This window comes from Psittacula echo (genome assembly GCF_963264785.1).
Source record: "Psittacula echo genome assembly, chromosome: 25".
Taxonomy (NCBI): Eukaryota; Metazoa; Chordata; class Aves; order Psittaciformes; family Psittacidae; genus Psittacula; species Psittacula echo.
Genome location: NC_137760.1, coordinates 5,801,585 through 5,828,684, shown reverse-complemented (window position 1 = coordinate 5,828,684; position 27,100 = coordinate 5,801,585). Strand labels below are relative to the sequence as shown.

At 65.8% G+C, this 27,100-nt stretch overlaps 2 protein-coding genes across 3 annotated transcripts; one reads left to right on the top strand and one right to left on the bottom strand.

Moving 5' to 3' along the window:
- Positions 1 to 4,222: 4,222 nt before the first annotated feature.
- BMP1 (bone morphogenetic protein 1) lies at positions 4,223 to 22,334 on the top strand. 2 transcript variants are annotated; one of them, XM_080634567.1, is made up of 20 exons: positions 4,223 to 4,466; positions 11,815 to 11,922; positions 11,994 to 12,125; positions 12,207 to 12,324; positions 13,275 to 13,453; positions 13,578 to 13,683; positions 14,017 to 14,141; positions 15,405 to 15,520; positions 15,711 to 15,813; positions 16,205 to 16,321; positions 16,401 to 16,546; positions 16,788 to 16,983; positions 17,063 to 17,188; positions 17,274 to 17,434; positions 17,535 to 17,715; positions 20,768 to 20,893; positions 20,961 to 21,088; positions 21,181 to 21,394; positions 21,485 to 21,735; positions 22,176 to 22,334. In XM_080634567.1, the coding sequence occupies exons 1-20, from the start codon at positions 4,325 to 4,327 to the stop codon at positions 22,308 to 22,310; spliced, it is 2,910 nt and encodes a 969-aa protein (XP_080490693.1). In that variant the 5' UTR covers positions 4,223 to 4,324; the 3' UTR covers positions 22,311 to 22,334. The 2 variants fall into 2 exon arrangements, with proteins under 2 accessions (XP_080490693.1, XP_080490694.1); XM_080634568.1 differs by lacking the exons at positions 4,223 to 4,466; positions 11,994 to 12,125 and having other exon boundaries at positions 11,828 to 11,922; positions 12,233 to 12,324.
- Positions 22,335 to 24,021: 1,687 nt separating this feature from the next.
- PHYHIP (phytanoyl-CoA 2-hydroxylase interacting protein) lies at positions 24,022 to 25,920 on the bottom strand (the record flags this gene model as incomplete). The annotated part of the gene is made up of 4 exons (XM_080634520.1): positions 24,022 to 24,556; positions 24,663 to 24,780; positions 25,012 to 25,186; positions 25,756 to 25,920. 4 exons carry the CDS (start codon positions 25,918 to 25,920, stop codon positions 24,022 to 24,024), a joined length of 993 nt encoding a protein of 330 aa, XP_080490646.1.
- Between the last annotated feature and the right edge of the window lie 1,180 nt (positions 25,921 to 27,100).

Below are 27,100 nucleotides of genomic sequence, written 5' to 3'. Positions count from 1 at the left end.
CATCCCTCCATCTACCATCCTTCCATCCATCTACCATTCTTCCCTCCATCCCTCCCTCCCTCCATCCCTCCCTCCCTCCCTCCCTCCCTCCATCCATCCCCATCATCCCCAGCACCCCCGCAGCTGCACCCCTCACCACACCCTGATGTTGGGGGCTGAGCAGGAGGTTTTGGGGGTCATGGGATGGATTTGGAGGTGCAGGGGCTGAGCAGGGTTGGGTTTGAGGGGTGCAGGGGCTGAGCTTCGCCGGGGGCTGGGGGGGGGGTGCCTGCTTGGGGACCTCTGTTTTGTCACTTAAATCTCAGCTTCGCCAAGCCCAAAGTGCAAAATGAGCTTAAAAACCCCCGTGGCATTCACAGAGCAAATGCTCCGGTCCTGTCCTTCCCCTGCCCCGCAGCTCCCGCCCCTCACAGCGCTTGAGGGGCTCTGAGCGGGGCTCGGGGAGTTCCTGCCGCAGCCACAGCCTGGGGGGCTCAGGGGGCACCCCCCGAGCACGGGGCCAAGCTGGGCTCGGTGCTCTCCCGCCCTGCGGAATGGAATAAAGGAAAGGGGGAAAATGGGGTCTTGGAGCTGTTCCTGGCAGCAGCCGCTCGCCTGGGGAGCAGCCATGGGAGCGGGCACTGCCGAAGGACCGGGATTGTCAGGGCGGGGGTGGCGGTGCCGTCAGGGTCAGGCACTATCAGGACGGGGATGCCGTGCATTAAGATCAGGCACTACCAGGACCGGGATGCCGTGCATTAAGATCAGGCACTATCAGGACCGGGATGCCGGTGCCATCAGGATCAGGCACTATCAGGACGGGGATGCCGTGCATTAAGATCAGGCACTACCAGGACCGGGATGCCGTGCATTAAGATCAGGCACTATCAGGACCGGGATGCCGGTGCCATCAGGATCAGGCACTATCAGGACGGGGATGCCGGCGCTATCAGGATCATTATGATGCTGTCCCGGGCCCGCTCACCAGCGCAGGGCAGGAGCGTGGCGCAGCCCCGCAGCGATCTCTCGCTGTCACCGCGGCCGTGCTGGAGCAGACACCGGTGTCCGGCTGCGGCCCCGCTCCTGGCAGATGGGAAGCGGCTCCCGCAGGGAGAGCGCAGCTGCGGCTGGCCGGGATGTGGGACGTGCATCCAGGGCATCCATCCAGGGCATCCGTCCAGGCCTCCTGGGGCCCCCAAACCACCACCTCCCACAGCTCCAGTGATCACACACTGGATGTGGAGGGCTCCTGGGCTGAGCTCCCAGCCCCGGGCACCAGCAGCCATCCGGAGCAGCGGAGGGAGGGGGAATGAGAGCAAACCCCCCAGTATGTGCTGGGAGATGGAGGACTCAGCCCCAGCCCCAGCTCATGTCACAGGGGACAAGGGGGCTGCACACGGGATGGTCCTGGAGCTGCACAGAGGACCCTGGGGTGTCTCACTGGTCCTGGCACTGCGGGGAGCACGCTGCAGGAGGGGTGGTCCAGGGTGGTCCTGCAGGATGGGGTCCGGGTAGGATGACAGGTAGTGGGTGACATCCAGGGCCTCCAGCATGTGGAGGGTGCATGGTCCTGTGGGGCAGAGCATGGGGAATGCTCCATGGGCCTTTGGGCAGCACACAACAGAGATGCAGCTTTTCCAAAGGCTTTGGGGGATGCCCTTTGGGAATGAGCAAAGTGAGGGACCAAGGACCACGACAGGACCCGAACCTGCGGCTCTTCCCTCTGCCTTGCTGCGGCTGCTGGCGGGATCCACGCATGAGGGATGCAGCGGAGCCGGAGCTGGAGCTGGCTCATGCGTGGGGTGTGCATCCGGAGGCTTGTTTATCCCAGGGCTCCAGAAAACATCATCTGTCCAACACGTCAGCAGGAGCTGCCTTGAAGCCAGGAGCCTGGGATCTGTGGGGCTGCTCCTGCTGGAGCAGGCAGCTTCCTGCTGTGGGGCACAGGCTGCAGCACCCCACGGCCGCCCATTGCCTCTTTGGGCACCAAACATCCATGGTTAAGGGAGATCGTGGTGCTTGGAGAACCACGTTGGCAAAGGGAGCGGGGCCCAGGGAGTGGTGGGAACCTTGGGGTGATGCAGGAAGCGGGGAAACCCTCCCCTAGGATCCCCAGATCCACCCATGAGAAAGGGGCGATTCCAGGGTGGAAACCAGCATCCAGTGAGCCACGTTCCAGGACAGCCGAGGGCGCTCCGCACAGAGCAGGATGAGGATGGAGGCGAGGGGGGATCACCATGTCCATGACACCTCTGCGGAGCTCACCCTGTGTAGGTGATGTCCAGTGGCAGTTTTCTGTCCTGGCTTCTCTGCATCCCAATCCTTTCCTAACGGATTTATATCCCCCGGGGACTCACCCTCAAGCGTCCTTCCCAGCATAAGCAAATCTGATGGATGGGAACAGAAAGCATTTTCCATGGGGGATCTGTGTGTTTCCTTGGGAGACACTGGGGATGACTGAGGTGGTTGCTCCCCACATTCCCATCCCCATTGCCAGCCTGCCCCGTGCAGTGTGGGCCGGGAAGCGGAGCAAGGCCGGATTCCAGGGGTTATTTGTCTCCTCGAAGGGGGAAGCTTTACTGGCTGTAGGCAGGGAACAAAGCCCATCCCGAGGTGATTCGCTGCTAGGGAGGAAAATCACAGCCCGAGATGAGGCATGAAGGAGACTTTCCTGTGCCTGGTGGGGTTCTGGGTGCGGGAGGTCCCAGGAAGCAAAAGCAGATTGGGGGGGTCAGTGGGAAGGGACCCTGTGAGCATCCAGCGTGTCCCCAGGCACCAACTGTGTGCAGCAAAGCTGAGTGCTTCCTCACTTCCAGACTGAGGGTCAGTCACGCCGGGAGAGCGGTGCAAGGAGTGGGAAGAGCTGCCTGGAATAATGAGCCAGGAGCTGGAGGGGCTCATCCCCCCTGTGCACTTCCCAGGCTGGGATGTGCTGGATGGACCCTGCAAGGCACGGCTGGACTCAGAGCTTTATCCGGCGGATCCCGTTTCCCGCCCGGGGCACACGCTCATCATGGGGAGCACAGACCCCCCCGGAGCTGTCGGAGGACCCCAATGGCAGCACCATGGCCCCATCCTGCCCCTGTGCCCCTCACCGCCGCGCCACGGCTCCCACCCACCCCATGGTGCCCCCTGCAGAGCTGGGGGGGTCCATGGGGAGCTGACGGGACGGGCCGCGGTGAAGTGGCAGAGCTCCGACGGCAGATGTCACCCACAGCCCTCGGCCGGGGCTGCGGGATGCTCCTCTCGGGCTCCGGCATCCAGACCCCCTCTGCCCGCTCCGGGGGGGGGCTGTGACCCACATAGGGCTGCCTTTAGGGTCCTGGAGGGAGGGCAGATGGAGCACCGGCCCCACACTGTCGTGGGATCCCTGGGATGGGGGATCCAGGCCCTTGTGATGCTTCACTGGAGGTTTTTGGGGTGCAGGGACCTTCTGAGTGCCTGTTCCAGGGCCTGGAGCTCACCCCTCTTTGGGAAGGGTGTGTGGGTTGGGGATGCTGCATCCTCCTCCTTCTCCTGCAAGGCTTGGGAGCATGTGGGATGGGGGGTTCAGGACCAGGAGATGTGTGGGTGCAGGTCTGGAGAATGTGGGGAATGCAGGAATGGGGATGTAGAATGGGAATGTGGGGGCAAGATTGGGATATAGGGGTGTGGGAAGGGGTGAAGGACTGGAGGTTGTGGGGCACAGGGCTGGGGCCATGGGGGGCTGGCCCTGGGGTTGCAGGATGAAGGACTGGGGGACATAGGATGGGACATGGGGGGGCAGGTTCTGGAGAAGGGAATAGGGGATGAGATGGGGGGGCAGGATCGTGATAGGGGATACAGGAGGGGATCGAGGAGCAGGGGGACAGGACCTAGGGAAGGGACATGGAAGGAGATGGGGGGGCCAGGATCAGTGCTGGGGGACACGGGAAGAGACTGGAGGGGGTGGAATCGGTCCTGGGGGAAATAGGACGGTAGCGGGGGGGGGCAGAACCGGGACTAGGGGCTGCGGGCCCGGATGGGGGGGACCCAATCGGGACAAGGGGGTTGAGGACGGGGTCCGGGAGCTCCGGGCCGTGTCCGCGGCAGCAGCTCGGCCCCGCCGACCCCCCCCGGCGCTGGCCCCGCTCCCAGCCCTGCGCCCGGGGCTGCAGGGGCCGAGCCCGGCGCCTGACCCCGCCCCCAGCGGATCCCATTTCCCTACAGGAAAAAACGAGGAAAAAAAAAAAAAAAAAAGGAAAGAGGGAGCGGGAGGGAAAAAAATAAAAAAGGAGCGGAGGGGGAGGGAGGGGAAAAAAGGAAAAGCCCCAAAAAGCCCCAAAAGCCGCCGGCGCCGGCGCTGCCCGCCCGCTCCCGCGGAGCCATGGCCGGGCTGCGGAGCTGCGGGCTGCTCCTGTGCCTGCTCCTGGCCCGGGCCATGCACTTCCCGGACTATTCCTACGTGCTGGAGGAGGAGGAGGAGGAGGACGCGGAGCCCCTGGACTACAAGGACCCCTGCAAAGCCGGTAGGGCCAGGGGGATGCGCGGCGGGGGCGGCCGGGGCAGACAAAGGGGAGCGTGGGGGGGTGCTGGTGCTGGTGCGAGTTGTGAGCGTCCCGCACCCCGGGGCTCCGCACGGCCGAGTCCGCTCCCGCGCCCGGGGCTGGCCCCGCAGTCGGGGGCTCCCGCTGCCCGTTTGGGGGGGGTTCGGGTGCATCCGGTTGTACTTAGGGGGAGCAGCGGCGGGGGGGGCTGGCCCGGAGCCTCGCTTGCTCCCCCTCCCCAGCGCTGGCTGCGCCGCCAGCTGTCAAAGGTAGTGGGGAGCCCTCATGCCCCCCATCCCACCCCACATCCCACCCCAGGGCTGGACCCACCGCACCCCATTGCGCCCCATCCCACCCTGTTGCACCCCATATCCCACATCCCACCCCGTCGCACCCCAGGGCTGGACCCATTGCACCCCATCACATCCCACCCCATCCCACTCCACTGCACCCCACGGCTGGACCCGTTCCACCCCACTGCACCCCATCTCACTCAGCGTACCCCATTGCACCCCATCCCACCCCCTCCCATGCTCCGTACCCTTTCCCCTTTCTCCTTCTCCCGCAGCCCAGGGAAACCTCTTCCCTCCAGGGCCAGGATCAGCCCAGGGGAGGCTTTACCACAGCCCAGGGTCCCTCTGTGCTGGGCCTGGGGGGTGCTGAGCTGCTCCCTTTAGAGGCGAGCAGGGCTGGGAGCAGGCCGGGCGCCGCAGGGGTTATCCCTGTGTCCCAAAGCAAGATAAAGAGGATGCAGGGGCTCTTTGAAGGGGGGAAACTGAGGCACGGGGGGGGACGCGGCGAGCACAGAGCGGGGGCTCGGGTCCGGCTGCAGGATCACGTTTCTCTGCAATGGCTTTGTCTGCGCTGGGGAAGGCGCCTCTCGGCAGAACTTTGTCTCCACGAGGGCTTTTTCTGGCCCAAAATCCTTTCCCTTCCTGCCCTGCCGGGCTGGAACAGCAGAGCTTGCAAAACCGCCCGGGCACAGCCCCGCAGCGCCGCTGCGCTGCCTCCCTCGGCGCCGCCGGGACACGGCGCTGCCGACCCCAGCCGATGGGGCCCCCCCTTCACCCCGCTCCCGAGCACCTCAAAACCCCCTCATCACCCCCCGGGGCCGCCGAGGCTTCTCCCAGCTCCCCCCCCCCCCCCCCCCGCCTTTGCTCGGTCCTGATGTGAGTAATTTAATTACAGCAGCCGTTCCCGGGGGTGCGGGGGGGCCAGGCCTTGCCACGCACTGCAGGAGCCTGGGATTATCCCTGCTTGGCTCCAAAGGGTGGGATGGTGAGATCCAGCAGGAGCAGGCGGACACCCCCAGGGCAGCCCCTGACCCATGCTGGGGGTGGATTGGGTTTGGGGCAGCAACTCCCACCCCTGGGATTTGGGAACCGCCGAGCACCGAGGCCCCGCCACCACCATGGATACGGAGAAGGGAAGCACCGGGATATAGGGAGGGAAGCACCAGGAAAGGAATTCGGGCTCCTCGGCACAGCTCATGCCAGAGGTATCCTGAGGCCAGGCAGGACGGCTGCCCGCAGCCGACGCCATTCCCACCGCAGCACCCGTGCCACCGCCTCTCTTCCAAGGATGCCAAATGGGACCGCTGGGAGATCCGGCCCTTGGAGCAACCCCGGGCGGGCGGGGAGGGAGGAATCAGCCGTGGCCCTGGTTTCCCTTCACCCGGTCAGCAGGATATCCAGGTCTCGGTGCCCAGCAGAGCACAGCAGATGCCAGGTTGGATCCTGGTCGTGTCTCCCGTTGGGAAAAGCAGGCGGCATCGCTCCCACCATTCCCAGTGTGCTGGGGGAGCAGCTTGTGGGGGGCTCATTGTGTTTGCAGAGCCTGAGCCAGCACTGGTCACACACATCCATCCCCAGGGTTTGCTCTTGGCCCATCCCAAGGGATCCAGGGGGGTTGCTGAGGCAGAGAGGAATGAATCCCACCTCACTCCACAGCCACGTTTGGGGGTGTCTGATTAAAGGGGGGGGGCTCGCACGCTTCTGCCATGGCCGTGCTGTCACCCACGGAAGGGCTCAGGGGGAACCTGCTTTGCCACGCTACCCATGGGGGGCTCAGCATCCCCGATGGCAAAGCCATCACAGCCGTGGCTGGGGCTGGAGCCCCCAGTCCCGGTTATATGAGCTTCCCGGCCGTGCTTGGAGCGCCCTGGCTGTGTCCGCCTGGATTTCACCTAGGTTACACTTTCCAGGCGGAGGCAAGCGGAGGCTACCGGTTGCAGTCACTCTTGTCAGGCTGCCCAGGAATATTTTCCAGCCGTTTTATGTCACTTATTCACGCGGGGTGAAAAATCCGCCGGGGCGGGCGCCGCGCTCCGGGATGGGGCAGAGACCTGGGAATCCGCGCCGGATCCCGGGATCTGCTTTATCTTTGTGTAATCACCCGTTCGGCGCTGGGCGCACTCCGGGGGGCGATGGCGAGGCCGGGGCTGGGGGGGGGTCGCTTTCCCTCCCGCTTTTCCCTCCCTTCCCAGCTCCTGGGAACCTCTGCGGCTGCTGATTCACGCCGGCGAGGGGGGAGACGCCGCTTCCTGAGGCTTTATCCGCCGTCGGGATGGGGCTGGGAAACACATGGCCGGCGGGATGAGGCGGCCTCGGGGAGCCGCGGCCGGCCCTGGGAGAACAAAGCATCCGGGAGGGATACAGGGAGAGGCAGGAGGGTGGCTCATGGGCGGCTTTCCCTCGATATTGCACCTCGGCTGTGCAACAGGCAGGGATGAGAACGTGGCCTCCTGGTCCCTGTGGCTTTGCTGAGGCTTCCTGGAGGTCTCCGGCATTGTGGTGGGGAGAGGGAAGCGTCCCAGGGCGTCCCGCTTGTCCAAGGGCTGCCGGTCACGGCTGCCTCATCTACCCGGGAGGTGTTTGCATGGCCAAACCCCTTCGTCCACGTGTCCATGAGCTGCAGGAGGCCAGGAAGCTTTGGAAGGAGTTAACAGGGCCTGGGGAGCGCTGGTGGGGACAGGACTGAGCTATGGAAGCACGGGGAGGGGGGATGTGTTTGCAGCCAGAGCACTGGGGCAGAGGCAGAGGCCTGGGAGCCCTCAGGCACTGGTACCAAGCACTGAGGACAGGTTCTGGTGGCCCCCCCTGTTACTGTGCCAGGCGCTGGGGCTCTTCCCCATCCCTCAGTGTCCGCTCTGGCTCTGTCCTTGCAGAGAACACAACAACACCCCCCCCCCCCCCGCCCCTTGGCAGAGCCATTGGCAAATATTTTCCTTCCCAGCAGCTCTCCCTTTCAGTGCCGCTGGCCCCGAGCTCTGTTCTGGTGACCCGGCTCTGGAGAGGGGAGGCCGGGCCAGCCCATTCCCCCCCTGCTCCTGCCCACGGCTCTGCCATGCCTCAGCCTTGGCATCCTCCAGCCGAGCCCTGGGGGAGGTTTTCCCCTCCACCGAAGAGGAGCAGAAGGAAAATCCTCCCCTGGAGGGATGAATCCTCCCGGCCTGCCCCCGGCCTGGCATCAGCTGCTTGCTGCCACGGGCTGGGTTTGTTAGAGGCTCATTTCATGGAATCCTGGAATGGTTTGGAAGGGACCTTAAAGCTCCTCCAGCTCCAACCCCCGCCACGGGCAGGGACACCTTCCACTGGAGCAGGGTGCTCCAAGCCCCTGTGTCCAACCTGGCCTTGAACACTGCCAGGGATGGGGCAGCCACAGCTTCTCTGGGCACCCTGTGCCAGCACAGGGGGAGAGGGACCCTCTCTTCAGTGGGTTCCCCTTGGTGCTGGCCTGCACCGTCCCCCCGTGCCTCAGTTTCCCCACTGGTGACAGGGGGGCTGTGACCTGGCCTGGCTCCCAGCCTGGCTCCTGAGCTTTGAATTCCTGCTTTGTGCCTCTGTGCTGCTCGGAAGGTGCTTTGGGAAAGCAAATATTCCTCACTCCGGCGTTTACAAGGCTGGCTGCTCCCTGCTGCCGGCGAGGGGCACCGGGAGAGGGGCTGCGTCACCGTGGGGGACAGGAGAGGGTCCGGCTCACCTCTGCCCTGTCCGGGGGGCTCTCTGTGAGGCTGCTGCCGGCTTGTGGGGTGCATGGGTAGAGCTGGCACCCCACAGCCCCGACACCCCGTGGGATGCTCCGCATCCCTCCTCCTTTGCACCCACCCCAGGGCTGTCCGTGCAGGGCAGCCCCCGAGGCCGGGGGGGGGACCCCCATCCCATTCCTCCTGCCGTGGCCCCGGTGCTCGCAGCTGGGCTGGCGTGTGGGGCGGCGCCAGGAGCATTCCTCACATAGTTAACGGCTCTGCCCAGCCACTGGGATGCTGCTCCGGCCACGCCGGGGCTTTACGACACAGCCGAGACCAGGCTGCGCCTGTGGAACTGCTCCTGCCACCCCACCGCCATCCCTTCCCTGCTTGTACCCTCCTCTCTGCTCCCTGCTGCGCCCGGGAGGGATGCTCATGGCCCATGGCTCTGCATCCCATGGGGATTCGCAGCGGCTGGGATGGAGCTGCTCAACCAGCGAGGGAAGGCTGGAAGGCTTTGCTCCCAGGCAGAGGGGATGTGAGGGCTGAGGATCATTCCCCTCCAGAGGGAAGGTTGGGCCGAGCCTTTGCTCCCAAGCAGAAGGGATGCAATAGAGGGATGAGGGTCATCCCCATCCGCACTGCACATGGAGGCTCGTTTGCCCCAGACTGACCTGGAACATGATCCTGTCCTGTTTATCTGCCGCCCTCCCCTGCCAAGGCTTCCCGAGGCTCTGTTTGCTTTCCCTGCTCACCAGAACATTGCGTTCGCGCCCTGGCCCCTTCCCACGGATTACTCTATTTTGTTTCCTTGCAACATGGTTCCCAACCTTGGTGGAGCCCGAGGTCAGGCTCATCCCAAACTCCCGGTGATGCCAGAGAGGTCAGGCCCATGGGTACCCCCCTCCACTGCTTGTCTCACCCAGGGGTACCAAGGATGCTGAGCGGCTCCTGCATCCCTGCTGTGCTGTGGCAATGGGGACAAGGGGATGCTGAAGAGACAGGTGCCATGTGCAGGCAGGAGATGCAGGGAGATGGGGACAGGGGTGCTGCAGGAGTTGGATGGAAGCCCTTGTTTGTTTGAAGCCTCAGCCCCGGGGGTTACGTCAGTGTTCCAAGAACCAACAGACAGCACAGAGCACAAACCACAGCGAGAGCTGAGTTATCTCCTGGCTTCGGGGTGAGGAGGAGCTCGGTGGGAGCCGTGTCAGCAGGTCCTGAGCAGCTGCTTGTGTGCTGGGGGCTGGGAGGGATGTGTATGGACAGAACCCGGATGCTCTCATCCCCATTCTTTTCTGGCTGATGGAGATAAGGGTAGAGCCATTGTAGTGCCTGCACTTGAAGCTGGTGCACTGCTGGCACCGCATCCTCTGTTGGCGCCGCATCTTGCCCCCCGGCACCGCATCCTCCCCTCTGGCACCGCATCCTCCCCCCTTTGGTGAGCAGAGGCCCCCCTAAACCACTCCACGTGTCACCGGGTGCACTGGGAGCAAGCAGGAAGACACAACCAGAGCCCAAACCAACGTGGAAGTTTCCCAATCCAACAGTTTGGGCTTATTCCCAACGTGTCCTTCCAGGGACACCCCTCACTGCTCCAATGCCCCCTCCGGCAGCACCAAACCACCTTTCCCTCTGCGATGAGGGCACTTGGGGGGGGCTGAGCTGCTTTGCACCGCTTGGGAAAGCAGCCCCACGTCCCCGCTCTGCCTGCCCGGCCCTCTCACGTATCCCAAATCCCTCACATATGGTTTCTATATCACTTGGCTCTGCCGCGCTGTAGCGAGCTTAACTTTCCCTTGTCTTTCCATGCAGCTCTTGGCACGGGACGCTCGTCCTGCTCCGCGGCCCCGGCCTCCCCCTTGCTGCCCGTTCGGACACGTCTCTCCCGGCCCGGGGAGGGTGCGGGGAGGCCGGGGCCGGCTCCTGCCTCTGCTCTGCCCACAAATTGCAGCCCGGCCGTGCCAGCGGCGCCTTGTGCCAGGGGAGCTGCCGGCCCCGGCTTGTTTGCTCTTCCCTTGGCTCTGCGGCAGGTCTGCTCCCCACCCCGGAGCTGCCTCTGCTGGGATGCGCCGGTCCGGGGACAGACCCAATGCCTGGTGTTTGCAGCCCCAAAAGTGGCTTTTTCACCCCAAAAGTTGGCTTTTTTCACTCAAAAATGTGGCCTTTTCTCCCCAAAACACTTCTTTCCAACCCTAAAGCTGCCTTTTTAATTCCAGAAGATGGCTTTCTCACCCCAAACCATGGCTTTTTCACCCCAAAGTGCTTCACGCCACCACCAGAGCACAGCTCGGGCTTGGTGCCATGCAAAGACACGGCGTCTGGTCAAGCTGGGCTGACCTCTCACTGCTCTTCTCGCCTCGTGCCGGTTGTCTTGGACCCGTCTTGGTTATCCCAATTGTCCCTCTTGCTGTCGTAATTAGTGGCTCTTTTGGGATCCACTTGTTAATTGCTCCGAGCGCCAACTTGGCACCGCTCTCCCGCAGCCCCTGAGCCGCTCCAGCCCCCCCAGTCCCCCCCCTCCACCGTTTCCCTGCCTATCCCCAAATCCCGGTGAGGGATCGGGGTGCCCGGGACCACGCGGGCACCCCCGGCGCCCGCAGGCTGGGTGAGGAACCCGTCTCCACCCCACTGTGGCCGCGTCCGGAGCCCCTGTGCCGGCGCTGGCCTCAGCCAGAACCGGGTCCCGGAGGGCTCCGCACTGGCCACGTGCCGGAGCCGGGAGCCGCGGCCTGGAGCGTTGACTCATGGCGAGAGCAGGAGGAAAAGGAGGAGGAAGAGGAGGAGCAGGGCTGCATCCTCCAGCCCTGCAATGCTGCAGCATCCCCGCACCCCCAGCCCCATGGGAATGGCGCTGGCCCCGGTGGACAGACAGACAGATGGACACCCCTCGGCCAGCTCCTCTCCTGCAGGCACTGGGCACAGCAGGAGCTTCCTGAGCCATATGGCTCCGCTTCGGTGGAGCAGATGACTTGGAGACGGTTGGAGCATCCCGGGGCTGTCGGAGCTCACTCAGGGACGAGGGGCAAGAAGGGGGGTCCCGAGCCCAGCGTTTTGTAGGGGAGAAACAAAAAGTGCAGTTTTGCAACACGAATAATAACAGAAACCCGAAAAAGTGACGGACCGGGGCTTATGAGAACCAGATGTGAGCGTGGGGCTGGCTCCAGCCGCTGCAGAGCAGACACGGTGGCGGGCCGGGAGCGGGGGAGCCCGGCCCCTGCCTGGAGGAGGAGGAGGAGGAAGGGCTTTACCTTCCTCTTCAAGTGCTGGGGAGGGGCCGGGCGCAGGGAGCTCCGCCCTGGTGGGGTTTGGGGTCCCCCAGCGTAGTGTGGGGGGGCTCAAACCCCATCTCCCCCCCCCCCCAAGCTGCCTTCCTGGGGGACATCGCGCTGGACGAGGAGGACCTGCGGCTCTTCCACGTGGAGCGCGTGGTGGACCTGGCGCGCCGCTCCATCACCCGCACCAACAGCACAGGTACCCCCGCCCCCCCCGCGCCCCCCCCACGACGGGGGCTGCCCGCGCTGACCCCCCCCTGCTCCCCGCAGCCGCCAACGCCACCAGCGCCCGCCAGCACCGGGGCCGGGTGCGGGCTCGGCGCCGCCGCGCCGCCACCTCCCGGCCGGAGCGAGTGTGGCCGGACGGGGTCATCCCGTACGTGATCAGCGGCAACTTCAGCGGTGAGTGCGGGCCCCGCGGGCCCCGTCCCGCCCCGTCCCGCCCGGGGTCGCCCCGCGCTCACGGCTCCCGCCGCCCCGCAGGCAGCCAGAGAGCCATATTCCGGCAGGCGATGCGGCACTGGGAGAAGCACACGTGCGTCACCTTCCTGGAGCGCAACGACGAGGACAGCTACATCGTCTTCACCTACAGGCCCTGCGGGTACGTGGTGGAGCGCGCCCGGAGCCTTGGGTCGCTCAGGATGCCTGGGTGATGGCACCGGAATCATCAGACCCCAGACTTGGTTGTGTTGAAGGGACCTCGAAGCTCCCCCAGCTCCAACCCCTGCCACGGGCAGGGACCCCTTCCACTAGAGCAGGTTGCTCCAAGCCCCTGTGTCCAACCTGGCCTTGAACACTGCCAGGGATGGGGCAGCCACAGCTTCTCTGGGCACCCTGGGCCAGCGCCTCAGCACCCTCACAGGGAAGAGCTTCTGCCTTAGATCCAACCTGAACTTCCCCCGTTTCAGTTTAAACCCATCCCCACATCTGGCCCAGACCTGCTCAGTTTTGCATCTTGGAGGACCCATTCCTGGGGTCTGGTCCCTGCAGGTGGTTGGGAGCAGGGAGGTCTCGGAGCCACCAGGCTGCTGTGGGCCAGGGGCTGAGGTTGGTGGCTCAGCACCAGCCCGGGCTTGCAGCAGGGCTGATGCCAAAGGAAACAGGGGTTTGGAAGAGCTCAGCATCTTCACGCGTCAGGACACAGCCCCAGCCAAGCAGATGGTGGTTAGGAGGAGGCTTCCCCTGGAATGGGGAATGCACGACAACAGCGGGGGATGATCCATGCCCCAGCACAGGCACAGACCAGCCAAGTACTTGTGACGCAGGATGTGCACCTATGGGAGCAGCACCCCAGGACCAGAGGGGCTAATGCTCAAACCCTGGCTCACGTCATCCCCTTCCCTGGCAGTGTTCAAGGCCAGGTTGGACACAGGGGCTTGGAGCACCCTGCTCCAGTGGAAGGGGTCCCTGCCCGAGGCAGGGGCTGGAACTGGAGGAGCTTTAAGGTCCCTTCCAACCCAAACCATTCCAGGGTTCTATGAAGCACGGGGATGCCCACGCCTCATCAGCTGTCCCGGAAGGGCTGACCCAGTGCCTCCAATTCCCCCCCAGGTGCTGTTCCTACGTGGGCCGCAGAGGGGGGGGGCCTCAGGCCATCTCCATCGGCAAGAACTGCGACAAGTTCGGCATCGTGGTGCATGAGCTGGGCCACGTCATCGGGTTCTGGCACGAGCACACGCGGCCCGACCGGGACGACCACGTCTCCATCATCCGGGAGAACATCCAGCCAGGTAGGCACCGGCCGCAGCCCTCTTCCTCCTGCTCCTCCTCCTGCTGCTCCTCTTCCTCCCTGCTTTGGGGTGCTGCCGGTGCTGGGTCCCCCTAAGGGCATCCCCATCCCTCCTGGCTCTGCAGGGCAGGAGTACAACTTCCTGAAGATGGAACCAGAGGAAGTGGAGTCTCTGGGCGAGACGTACGACTTCGACAGCATCATGCACTACGCCAGGAACACCTTCTCCAGGTACGTGGCTCATCCCCACGAGGTGTCCCAGCCCGGGGAACACCTTATATAGGGCTTACATGGCCCTTCCCTGATATCCAACCTGAACTTCCCCTGTTTCAGTTTGAGCCATTCCCACTTGTCCTGTCGCTGCCATCCCTGATGAAGAGCCCCTCTCCGCATCCCTCCCTAAGGCAGGGGATGCGCTGGGGACACGTCCCCGTCCCCGCTGACTCATGTCCCGCAGGCTCTCATTATCAGGCTGTTGTTAGCATCCTTCCCCGCCAGCAGCGATCGCAGGCACAGACCTGGAGCTCTGCGGGCTCTGCTCAGCCTCTGCTGCTCTCCCCACAGGGGCATCTTCCTCGACACCATCCTGCCCAAGTACGACGTGAACGGGGTCCGGCCGGCCATCGGCCAGCGCACACGGCTCAGCAAGGGGGACATCGCGCAGGCCCGCAAGCTCTATCGCTGCCCGGGTGAGTGCCGCCGGCTGCAGGAGCCGGGAGGAGCGGCGCGGGGCTCTGCGTCCTTTGGGAACGGCTGCTTTCACCCCGGGACCTGGCAAGGGAAAGCATCGCCCCAGTGGGGGTCCCTGTTGCCAGTGGAAAAGTGCTCTTTGGGGTCCTCCTCGCCATTAGAGCCCCTGCAAGGACCACACACATCAGTTGTGCCTCCATCCATGGTGCTCCCTGGGGTGTTTGTGAGCAGAAGACCTCGATGAGCCTCAGGGCTCTGCCCATGTGAGCAAAGACATCCTCAGCTGCCCTCTCCTCTGGGGAAAGAGCATCCCCACAAAGAGCATCCCCCAGAGAGCCTCCTCTGCAGAGAGCATCCTCCGAGACCAAAGCATCCCTTGGAGACCATCCTCCAAGGGCATCCTCCCACCCATCCCAGTAGCAGGAGGGGTTTGGATGAGGCACGGCTGGGCTGTTACCAGCAGGATGGGGACAACATGGTCCCACCATGGACCGTGGTCTTCCCTGGGGCTGGTACAGACTGAAGGATGCTCAGCACCACCAGCACACGTGCTGGCACCTTGAATGGTGCTGAGGGCCACATCCCATGAGCGTGGCATTGCCACGGGGACTGCGAGGCCCAGCACGAGGCTGGGATTGGACCAACCACATCTGCAGGAGTTTGGCTCCTGCTTAATTCCAGCAACTCCTTGGCAGCCTGGAGGAGGGACAGGGCTGTGAGGGGCCCCATCAGCGGCCGTGCTGTGTGCAGGGGCTGTGGGGCTATGGGAGCGAGCAGAAGTGATTCGCTTGGAAAGGAGGTGGAGGAAACCCGCAAAAGGAGATTATTCCCCCCAAAAGCCGCTCTGCAGCCCGGCTGCCCCTGCCCTTTGTTCGCACCGTGCAGCAGGGAGGGAAGGAGGCAGCGAGCCCCGGGCTCGAGCCGCGCTCCCAGCGCTTCACCTCTCATCTCCCGGTGCCCCCGCCCCGAGCAGGAGCTGGGGTGGCCCCGCGGCACCATGTGGCTTCCAGATGGCAGCGCTGGGCCGGGTCCAGCCGCGGCCGTGGATCCCTGCCCGGAGCAGGGGCGGCGCGGCAGGGGATGGGTCCTGGCCCCGGCTGGGGGGGGGAGCTTCACCCCGGTGAGGTCTGGGGCTTCTTGGGGGTGTTCCCTGCAGAGCGCTCCTTGGAGATGGGGACTTGGGCGCTCAGGAGGCTCGGGAACGGTGCCCCTCCCAAACCGGGGGTTCCCGGGGCTCTGACTCCGCTGTTCCCTCCTTGCAGCCTGCGGGGAGACGCTCCAAGACAGCCAAGGCAACTTCTCCTCCCCCGAGTTCCCCAACGGGTACTCTGCCCACATGCACTGCGTCTGGAGGATCTCTGTCACCCCTGGAGAGAAGGTACCGGCGCCGGCGCGGCACCGAAGGCTCCCACCCCTCCTCATCCTCCTTCCCTCCTCCTCTCCCCTTGTCCCTGGGTGCTCCTGAGCCACCACTGCCGGTACCTGGCTGCTGCGGCGGCAACGGGGACCGGCAGGCGCAAACCCCGCGGGGACCTTGCTCTTCCTCCTCCCCTGTTCTTCGCCCTTAGATCATCCTGAACTTCACCACCCTGGATCTGTACCGAAGCCGGCTGTGCTGGTACGACTACGTGGAGGTGAGAGACGGGTTCTGGAGAAAGGCCACGCTGCGAGGTAACCAACCGGGAGCCCTCAGCCCGGCCGGCTCCTGCTCCTGCCCTCCCTCCCCGGCGCAGGCAGCGCCAGGGGCTCCGCTCGGCTCCATCCCTGCTCCTGATGTGCCAGAGCCCGGGGGGGGCGGCCATGGAAGGGTTCTTGGGGTGAATGAGGCTCCCACCCCCCGCCCGGCTGAGCCAGCTGGTGGCACATCTCCATCCCGGCCCTGTGGCCCATGAACCCAGCTGCCCCCACACTGAAACCACCACAAACAGCCCAGGGGCAGAGGCGGGAGAAGCGGCTCTTTCCCTTTAGGATGCTGCAGGGGCACAGGGGAGGGACGGGGACACAGAGGTGAGGAAGAGGAGGGCGCCTGGCTGTCGGGAGCCCAGCACGCCTTCATCCCCAGGCAGGTTCTGCGGGAACAAGCTGCCCGAGCCCATCATCTCCACCGACAGCCGCCTCTGGGTTGAGTTTCGGAGCAGCAGCAACTGGGTGGGCAAAGGCTTCTTTGCTGTCTATGAAGGTAGGGATGGGCAGGGAGGGAACATGGGGCTGGTGGTGGGGCAGGGGGGGCTCAGGCTGAGCGTCTCCCCCCCCCCCAGCCATCTGCGGTGGGGATGTGAAGAAGGACAATGGGCACATCCAATCCCCCAACTACCCCGATGACTACCGGCCCAGCAAGGTGTGCGTCTGGAAGATCACCGTCTCCGAGGGCTTCCATGTGGGATTGACCTTCCAGTCCTTCGAGGTGGGTGAGCACATCCCCTCCCACGCTGTGCTGGACCCCCATTCCCTGTGGTGGGAATGGGACATCTCCCCGGCAGCATCCCCCTGTCCCAGCGCACCCCATGGGGCCGCAGCAGCGCTGTTGCTGCCTCCGTGCCTCAGTTTCCCCGTGGCTGGTGCATGCGTGGGCCTGGGGGTGTGGGGATAAGGAAAGAGGAAAGGAGAGGCAGGACCTGGGGATGCTGAGGCCGAGATCCCCGCAGATCGAGCGCCACGACAGCTGTGCCTACGACTACCTGGAGATCCGGGACGGCAGCAGCGAGTCCAGCAGCCTCATCGGGCGCTACTGCGGCTACGACAAACCCGACGACATCAAGAGCACCTCCAACAGGCTCTGGATGAAGTTCGTCTCCGACGGCTCCATCAACAAGGCCGGTTTCGCCGTCAACTTCTTCAAAGGTCGGTGATGCTCCGGGGGTGCTCTGTGGGGCTGCAGCGGCCCCGCTGCCCGCTCATCCCCCCCCCCCGCCTGCCCCAGAGGTGGACGAGTGCTCGCGCCCCAACAACGGCGGCTGCGAGCAGCGCTGCGTCAACACCCTGGGCAGCTACAAGTGCGCCTGCGACCCCGGCTACGAGCTGGCCTCCGACAAGCGCCGCTGCGAGGGTGAGTGCCCCCCGCGCCCCCCCCCGCCCCCCGCAGCACCCCGGGGGCGCGGGGATGTGATGGGCGCCGCTCCCTCCTCCTGCAGCCGCCTGCGGAGGTTTCCTCACCAAGCTCAACGGCTCCATCACCAGCCCGGGCTGGCCCAAGGAGTACCCCCCCAACAAGAACTGCATCTGGCAGCTGGTGGCCCCCACCCAGTACCGCATCTCCCTGCAGTTCGACTTCTTCGAGACAGAGGGCAATGACGTGAGTCAATGGGGAGCAGCCCCTCGCCCCCCGCGCGCACCCCCCGATGCTGGGTGCCACCAGCCCCGTGTCCCCCCCGCTTTGACCTTCGCACCCCCAGGTCTGCAAGTATGACTTCGTGGAGGTGCGCAGCGGGCTGACCGCCGACTCCAAGCTGCACGGCAAGTTCTGCGGCGCCGAGAAGCCGGACGTCATCACCTCGCAGTACAACAACATGAGGATCGAGTTCAAGTCCGACAACACCGTCTCCAAGAAGGGCTTCAAAGCCCATTTCTTCTCAGGTAGAGCTGCCCGGCCCCGGCCCGGGCGTCCCCGCACCGAGCGCCCCCCCCGCACCCCCAAACCACCGCTAACGCCTGCCCCTGCCCCTGCCGGGGGTGCAGCCCCCGGTCCCAGCCCGATGCCGGGTGACCCCGGGTCCGAGCCCCCCCAGCCCGGCGCTGCTGCCCCTCGAGGGGATCCCCTCTTTTAGGGAGCAATTGGACTCTATTGCAGGTGCTGGGGGGCTCCCCAAATAGCTGCGGGGTGCACAGGGATGTGCTCAGCTCTGGAGGGGCCGGTGCTGGTGTGGGGAGGAGGTCCCAACCCCCCCTCAGCCGTGCCATGGGCCGGGCACTGCACCCCCGGGGTGGCGTTGCCATGGGGAGGGGGGGATGTCCCCGCTCTGCTGCGCTGCTGCATCCCGCTATGCTGCATGGCCACGGGCTTCCCGTGCTCCCCGGGCAGGGCGGCCGGTGCCGGAGGTGTCAGCATCCGGCCGTGTCTCAGGTCTCTGGAACGGTCCCTCCTCCCAGAAACCATTACCTGCTCATCCCTCTCTGTCCTGTGGTCCGATCTCCTCTCCCGGGCCACCCCGCCAGGAGATCATGGAATCCTGGAAGGGTTTGGAAGGGAGCTTAAAGCTCACCCAGTTCCAATGGTAGAGACCCCTTCCGCTGGAGCAGGCTGCTCCAAGCCCCTGTGTCCAACCAGGCCTTGAGCACTGCCAGGGATGGGGCAGCCACAGCTTCTCTGGGCACCCTGGGCCAGCGCCTCAGCACCCTCACAGGGAAGAGCTTCTGCCTAAGAGCTCATCTCAGTCTCCCCTCTCTGTCAGTTTAAAGCCATTTGATGGCACCTTCATGCCTCGGGCGGGTGGGGATGGGGACACGGAGCCAAACACGCACCGGCTGCAGCCGAGCATCACCCGGGGCTGGCCCCCGGGCCGGGGGCTGCCGCGGGACCTTCGTGGAAGAGAGGGTCCCCCCCGATGGACGGCGGTGCCTGGACGCCAGCCCGGCCCCTGGCGCTGCCGTGGTGCGAGCGCAGCTCCTGCGCCAGAGCAGCTCCTGCTGCTTCCCCTCGCGATGGAACCCAGCGAGCGGCACCTCGGCAAAGCCAGACCTCGGCGGCGGCGGCACCGGGGGCAGCCGGGTGAGTGCCCCCCTTCCCCTTCGCCTCCTCTGCCTCCCACCCGGGTGTGCGGCCGCCCCATGGGGCTGCTCCGTCCTGGACCCCCAAACCTCAACCCCCCCCCGTCCTCACCCAGGTCTCGGCAGCAGGACCTCGCTGGAGGACTCAGCCACAGCAGGGTCCCTCCTGCGCTCCCCCCCCGGGGTCGCTCCCATCCGACCCTGGGCAAAGCATCTCCCGTGCGGCCCCTTTTTAGCCGTGGAGAGTCCCCGGGCCCCTCCTCGGGCCCCGCTTTGCCCCGGTGAAGACGCGGCCCCTTCCTCCTCCTCCTCCTCCTCGCCGGAGGCAGCGGCCGGCCCGGCCGGCTCCCACGTAAGGACCCCTCGGTGCCAGCTCCCAGGTACGTCCCCCCGGCTCTGCGGCGCAGGGGGGGTCCGTAGCGGGGCGATGGGTGCCGACGGGGGCTGCAGGGCGGTGGGAGCAGCCCAGGAGCCGCCGGATGCCGCTGTGATGCCGGTGAGCGCCCGGGAGCGGTGGCGGCGGGGCCAGGATAAAAGCGCTGCGCAGACAGAGCCGGTGGCGGGCGCCCTTCCTCCGGCAACTCTCCGCTCTTGTCTCGCCCGCCCAGGCTCCCTCCGTCCTGCCGGCGGCGGGTGATGCCGGGCCGGAGCTGCTCGGAGCCGCTCCCGGCCATTCCGAAGCCCTTTCCCATTCCCAAACGAGCCTTTCCGCCTCGCTTCCTCTCTCAGACCTAGGAAGACGTCAGGTTACAGCCTCTGCTTGAGAGGTGGCCGCGGGGCTTGGGGCTGCCCCGCTGGGCTGCGGGCGCTGGCTCCCGGGGGGATGCTGCTCCCCTCCGGCACCGCTGCGAGCGGGCAGAGGGATGCTGGGGGGGTGGCTGCCTGCCTGCTGCTGGCTTCCCCCCATCCCAAACCCCGCGGGGACAGGGAGCGAGGAGAGGTGATGGGCTGCGGCGCATCCCGCCACGAAGCGGGCTCCGAGGGGGTGGCAGCCCCGTGACACCGGTGATAGGGACCTCAGGTGGTGGCGGGTGCTGGGAGGTGAGCACAGACAGCCTCGGGTCCCGACCCCTCCGCTGCCCCCTCAGAGCCCGCTTCACCCTCCCCTCCCGGAGCCAAGGCCTCACCATCCCCGTGCGCCGCTGGTGCGGGTGCCCTGCTCTGCCTCGCTTGCCCCGCTGCCCCCCGCATGCCGCCCGCGCCCCGCGCCCGCGCCCCCATCGCTCCCGTTTCTCCTCCTCCTCTCTTTGCAGAGAAGAAGCAGCAGCTCCAGCCCCCGAAGTCGCGCCCGCCCGGCCTCAAGTTCCGCCCGCAGAAGCGGCCGCGGGGCCCGTCCTGAGCCGCCTCCTCCTCTCCCATCTTTCTCAGGAATGCCGTGCGGGAGCACGCCGGGGCCGGGCCGCCCCGCGGCCCCTTCGCTTGACAGAACTGGTCTTTGGCCTCATTTTGGATGCTTTTGTCCTTGTTTTTACGTGTTCTGCCTGGTTTAAGCACCGCCGTGGGGCTGGTCGCGGCCCCCCCGACCCTGGTTTGGAGTTTTGCCCTTGGTTTTTACCGTGTCTGTGACATTTCCCTATCGATGAGTAAAGAGGGACTCCCGCGTCCTGGTCTTTCTTGTGCATCTTTGTTGTCACTGTGTGTTTTTCTGCCTTCCCCATCCATCCCGTAAAGCAGGTAATGGTTGTACCCAGGGCTGTGAGCCCAGGGAGAGGAGGACCCATCCCAGCACCCGCGGGGGCTGCTCCCAGCTTGGCCAAGGGATGGAGGAGCTGCTTGTTGCTGGTGCAGGCGCTTGCTTGGCTGCTCTCTCGCCGGCGGCAGCGGCGCAGGGCTGGGCTCCGGGATGCGGGGATGGACGCTGCTCCCGGGATGCTCTCCCCCCCGGCCCAGCTCAGCCGTGGCCGCTCTGCTCTCTCGGCAGACAAGGACGAGTGCTCCAAGAACAACGGGGGCTGCCAGCACGAGTGCCTCAACTCCTTCGGCAGCTACGAGTGCCAGTGCCGCAGCGGCTTCGTGCTGCACGACAACCAGCACGACTGCAAGGAAGGTGGGTCCGAGCCCCAAACCCCCCCAGCCCCAACCCCTGCACCCCTGAGCCCCCCTTGTCCCTACAGCCGGCTGCGACCATAAGGTGACGTCCACCACGGGGACCATCACCAGCCCCAACTGGCCTGACAAATACCCCAGCAAGAAGGAGTGTACCTGGGCCATCAGCACCACGCCGGGGCACCGCGTCAAGCTGGTAGGGCTTTGTGGGTACCAGGGGATGGGCAGCAATGGGGGGTCCCCCCCACTGAGCCCCACCGAGTGCTGGTGGCTCTGCCACCTCCACAGACCTTCTCGGAGCTGGACGTGGAGGCGCAGCAGGAATGTGCCTACGACCACTTGGAGATCTACGATGGCAAAGACGCCAAAGCCCCGGCGCTCGGCCGCTTCTGTGGGGCCAAAGAGCCCGAGCCCCTCGTCTCCTCGGGCAACAGGATGTTCCTCAAGTTCGTCTCTGATAACTCTGTGCAAAAGAAGGGCTTTGAGGCCACCCATGCCACAGGTACCGGCACGGGGCTGCAGAGCCTGGTTATGGGGCGGGAGGAGGCTGCGGACCCCCCCAGCATCCCCTCGCTGCTGTCTCGTCCCGCAGTGTGCGGCGGCCAGGTCCGCGCCGAGGTGAAGACCAAGGACCTGTATTCGCATGCGCAGTTCGGGGACAACAACTACCCCGGGGGCTCGGACTGCGAGTGGGTGATCATGGCCGAGGAGGGCTACGGCGTGGAGCTCATCTTCCAGACCTTCGAGATCGAGGAGGAGGCTGACTGTGGCTACGACTACATGGAGCTCTTTGACGGCTACGACGGGACGGCGCCTCGCCTCGGGCGCTTCTGCGGGTCCGGGGTGAGGCTGGGGCGATGGGGAGGGATGGGGAGGGCGAAAGGAGGGGATGGAGGCACCCCAGGCCAGGCTGGATGTGGTTCTGGGCAAGCTGACGAAGGTGATCCCTGCTCAGTGCAGTGATTGGAGGAGCTGTGGATATTGGGAAAGATGAGGGTATTAGGAGCGATTCACGCCTGGAAGTGCTCCCACACCTTGGAGCTGAGGCCCCCAGTGCCATGGGTTAGTGGTGGCCTTGGCACTGCTGGGGTAAGGGGGGGACTGGATGAACTTAGAGCTCTTTCCCAACTTGGCTGATTCTATGAAAGACATAAACTGCCGTAAGCTGAGCCAGGCCAGCCAGAGCATCCCTGGGGGACGCTGGGGTTGTACATGGGGTGCAGGCAGTTGCGCGCCCCCGGGATGCTCATGGTGCTGAGGACCCCTGTCCCTCATCCCGGCAGCCCCCGGAGGAGGTGTACTCAGCCGGAGATTCGGTGATGATCCGCTTCCACTCGGATGACACCATCAACAAGAAGGGTTTCCACCTTCGCTACACCAGCACCAAGTTCCAGGACACGCTGCACACGAGGAAATGAGGGCCCGGGGAGGGCCCGGCCCCCGCCGCGGGCAGGGAGGAGGAGGACGGAGGAGGCAGGAGGAAGGCAGCGGGCGCGCAGCCCGCACAGACTGCCCGAGGCGCACACAGCCAACCTCAGCACTCAAGACACGCTCGCACGGGGCCCCGGGGCTCGGGCACCCCTGGGCACAAGGGCAGAGGGGGGGTCCCTGGGCCAGCAGCCGTGCCCCTGGCACTGCGCGGGGCACACGAGGGACCCGTTGCCCTTCCTTGCCCCGGCTGAGCCGGCCGCAGCTCTGAATGTACAAACCAGTAACCGGGAAGAGCCCAACACACACAAGGTGCTGTCTCCCTCTTGTACCGATGAAATAAATACCCTTGTACTTGGAGGGGGCAGCCCTGGGCTTTTTGCTTCCCCCGCTCCAGGGATAACAGCATCCAAACCAGGGCTGGACCAGGGAGGGGAGAGCATCCCCCCCCCAGCAGAGCCACGCGTCAGGGCTCCCCAAAGGCAATCAGTTCGTTGCAATCCGCAGTGATGAGCTGGAGCATCAACCGGAGCGGGGCCCTCCATGGGTGCTGGGTGCTCCCCCAGGCTGCCTTCAGGCAGCTTTGCAGGTAGGTGCTCACCCCACACCTTTGGTTTCCCATTGGGAACGCATCCCCAGCCCCATCCCAAGCCACCCTCCGTGGTGCGTGCTGCTGCCGCCGGCGGCAGATGGATGGTGGGATGCAGCACGCGCTCCCTCGCGCATCCCCTCCTTCGTCCTTCATGTGATGGTGTCTGCGGAGGGGGAACGGGGCTGCTCCTCACCCGCAGCCTGGGAAGGGGTTGGGAAGCCCGGATGGGACAGTGATGGGCGCCGGGGCCTTTCACCCAGCAGGGTTTGCAGCGATGGGCGATGCCGTGTCAAAACCGTGCTCTTGCGGCTGGTGAGAGCAGGAGGTGCCCATTGCTGTCCCAGCACCACCCGGTCCCCCCTCCCCACCCTGTCCCTCCCCTCCGGAGCACCCCCGGGGCTGGAGCAGGGACAGAGGCGCGGGACACGGCCGGTGTGACCGCACAGTTTATTGACACAGCGCCAGCACAGCACAGGGATGCTGGGGACGGGGCGGTGGTTGTGTCCCACCGGAACAGCGTGCAGGGGGTACACAGAGAGGGGAGCCCGCGGGGGCCATGCTGCCGACGGCTCATGCGGGGGGCTGCGGAAAGAGGGGGGGACACAGGGCGAGGGGGGGTCAGCTCTGCTCCCCCACCCGGGCTCCTCCATGGAGATCGGTCGAGCAGAGAGTGAACACAGCACGACACCGGGGGGGGAACGCGGCGGTGCCACCCCACACCCCAGAGCGGTGCCCCAAAGCGGGGGTCCCTGCCCCAGCGCCCCTCCATCCCCGGGCACAGTTCAGGAGTGGGAAGGGGGGTGTTTTCCAGCCTCTCCAACGAACCCCATGGGGTGGGGGTAAAGGGATGCTGGAGGGGATGGGGTCCCGCAGAGGATGCGCAGAGGCGGGCAGAGCGCGGGGCTCACGGTGCGAGGATGATGCTGGTCGGCCGGTCCAGGAGACGAAGGCTTCCTCCCACTGAGCAGCCCAGGCTCTGCCTCAGCACCGGGCGAGCATCCCACCAGCTCCCTGCTGCCACGGGCCGGGTCCCGCGCACCCATCCGCATCCTTCCCCCAGCAGCATCCATGGGTCCGTGCCCCCGGCCGGCCCTGCCCGCGGCCCCCCCTTAGCGCCCCACGCTGATGTTGCACGTCTTGCAGCTGGGGTCCTTTTTGGCGTTGGCGGTGGAGAGGCTCATGAGCTGGTGGCCGCTGATCTCCCCCAGCACGCCGAGGCTGAGGTCCACCGGCTCGGTGTATATGAGCTCCAGGATGCTGTCCTGGGCATGGCGGTACACCAGCTCGCCCTCCTCCACGCAGCACGTCAGGAACTTGTTGGAGGAAATGTCCAGCTGGGGCAGGCGCTCCCTGCAGAAGAGATCCCCGGAGGAGCCCTTGGGCGCCAGGACCAGCACGACGTAGTGGTAGGCGGTGTACATGCAGTAGAAGTCCGCGAAGTAGAGGTTGGTGTTGGGGTTGAAGAGGCGCTGGGCTGGGATCTGGAAGCGGTACCGGCCGTAGGGCGAGTCCTGGGGGGGCTGCCCGGTGTTGAACTCAGTGTTGCAGCTGAAGAAGATGCCGTGCAGCATCCCGCTGGTGGGGGAGCCGTGGCTGCCGCTGTTGTCCTTCAGCGACGGCTTCATCACGTTCCCGCAGTGCATCCTGCGCGCGGGGAGCGGGGGGCACACGGGGACACACACACAGAGGTCAGGGATGCAGCCCTGGTGGGGAGCGGGTGTCCGGGGGGGGGCACTAGGAACAGGGGTACCTGACGTGCTGGAAATACTCCTTGTGCTGGTTGCGGTAGAAGACGGAGAAGCGCAGCATGCGCCCGGCGATCAGCTCCGCTTTCTCCTGCAGCTGGGCCAGATGCTCCTTGGCATAGTCTGGGGATGGGGACATCGGGGTGAATCCACCCCCCCTCCTTCGGCAGCCCAGCCCCTCCCATCCCATCCCATCCCATCCCATCCCATCCCATCCCACAGCTCCCATTCCCCACACCTCCTGCTTCCCACTCATCAGCTGCCGCTCCAACCGGCCCCGGCTTGTGCAAGCTCCTGGCATCGCCCCCGTGCTCCCTGCTCCTGGATCCCAGCCCCGGGAACGCCTCCGCTCACCCCCGGTGCAGAACTCCACCGTCTCGCTCCAGCCGGACACCAGGTACTCGCCATCGCTCTGCTTCACGGCCGTCTGCACCGCCACGCTGTACTCGGTGCGGGGGCTCAGGAACCAGTGTCCCCGCACCGTCATGGGCAGCGGCACCGCCTTGGCCACCAGCTTGGTGGGGACATCCTGTGCCGAAGGGCTGAGGGTCAGGATTTCACCCCCCCCGGTTCCATCCCTACCCCTTCCCCATCCCGAGTGCTGCTGGGATGGGGACTCAGCTTCCCCCGATCAAGGGGGTGTCTTGGGGACCCCTGCTCCCAGCATCATCTCATGGTGTCAAGAGGCCACGGAGCATCACCGCAGTGCAGAGCTGTTTCTGTGGCAACGGCGGATGCTGAAGTCAGGAGACACAGGGGAAAAAAAAGGAATAATCCCCCCCCGTCCCCCCCCTTTATTATCGGGGAGGAGGGAGGAAAAAAATAATGTTAAACATTAAATAGCATCACCCTGGCAACGGCGCTGCTAAAACCGGCCCGAGTGAGTGACTCGCAGCCGTGCGGAGGGGGAGCGTGAGCGGCTCTGCGGGGGCTCGGGGGCTTGGTGCCACCTCGGTCCCCATCCCGGTCCCCTCCACCGTGTCCCAAGGGAGGATTTGACCCCAATTTGGCATTGGAGTGAGCACAAACGCTGCTCCCCCCCTCCAAGCCCCATCCCCTCGCCCTGAACGGGACCCCCGCGTCCCCCCCCCGGCTCACCCGGTGCTTGAACTTGTTGGAGTTCTTGTTCTCCTTCTTGTTGAGGTCGATGAAGTAGTGGGTGACCCTCTCCAGGTCCCCCTTCTCCATCGCCCAGGAGATGCGGAAGGAGTCGCAGGTGATGTTGTTGATCTCGATGTTCTTGGGGGTGGAAAGCAGCTCCATGGCCGGAGGAGGTGCGGGGCTCCTGCGGGACACGCGGGGGTTGCTCTGGGGGTGCCAAACGCAACCGGGGGCGACCGCAGCCCACGGCGGCAGCTGCCGACCGCCCGCAGCCGGGGGCCCGCGGCAGAGCAGATGGCACCGGGGAGGGAAACGGCAGCCGGCAGCCAGGAATAGGCAGCGGGAAGCCGGGAACGAGCCCGCCCGGGTGCCGCGGGGCCCCGGCTCGACGCCAGAGCCTGTTTCGGGGTTTGCTCAACACCGGGTGGGGAAAGGAAAACAAGGGGAGCGGAGGGAGTGATGGGAGAGGGGAGCGGTGCGGGAGGAGAGCCTGGATCCGCCTCTGCCCCGGCCCGCGGGCGCTCCCTGCCTCAGTTTCCCCATGGCTGGCGCTGCGCTTGCCCCCCTACGCCGTGGGGGGGGTTCGCACCCCAGGGTGGGGGCTCCGTGGGTGTAGCGGGTGCCAGCGGTGGCACCGAGCTATGGGGTGCACGCAGGAGGGTTGCTGGGCTGGGCGCCCCCAGCTTTGCACCCCAGCACAGGACCCTGCCAGCTGCAGCGGGCACCCATCGATGCCTGGCACCATGGGGCTGCCCCCCATGTACACCCGTGCCTATTGGCACCCACAGCCGGGGTGCCAACAGCCCGCAGCTCCCCCGCGCCGCTGCACGGCATCACCACCATCACCACCATCACCACCATCACCACCATCACCACCATCACCACCATCACTGGTGCCAACACCGCTCAGCACCCACGGGCGCAGCCACCCCACGCTCGCAGGCACCTCCAGCCCCCCCAGCCTCCCCCGGCGCTCGGTACCCAGCAAAGCCCCCGAGCCGGTGTCACCCCGTGTCTATCCGCACACCAGCAGAAGGTCACCGCTCTGGGGACAACGTGCCACCCCAATGCCCTATTTCCGTGCCTGGCAGTGGCAGAGCGGGCGCTCTGCGGGCACCCTGCGATGTGCCCGCGCCTCCGCATCCCCATCCATGCACGCCGCGTCCCCCAAGCAACCCCTCCGCCAATTCCCGCTGGAAGCGCGGTCCCGGGCAGGCCCGTACCTGTCCGTGCCGGGGGTCCGCGGGGCCGCGGTGCGGTGCCGGTGGGGGGGCAGCGCAGGGCAGGGCGGGGAGCCCCGGCAGGGACGGGGGGAGCGCGGCGGCGGTCCCCGGGGGAGCCG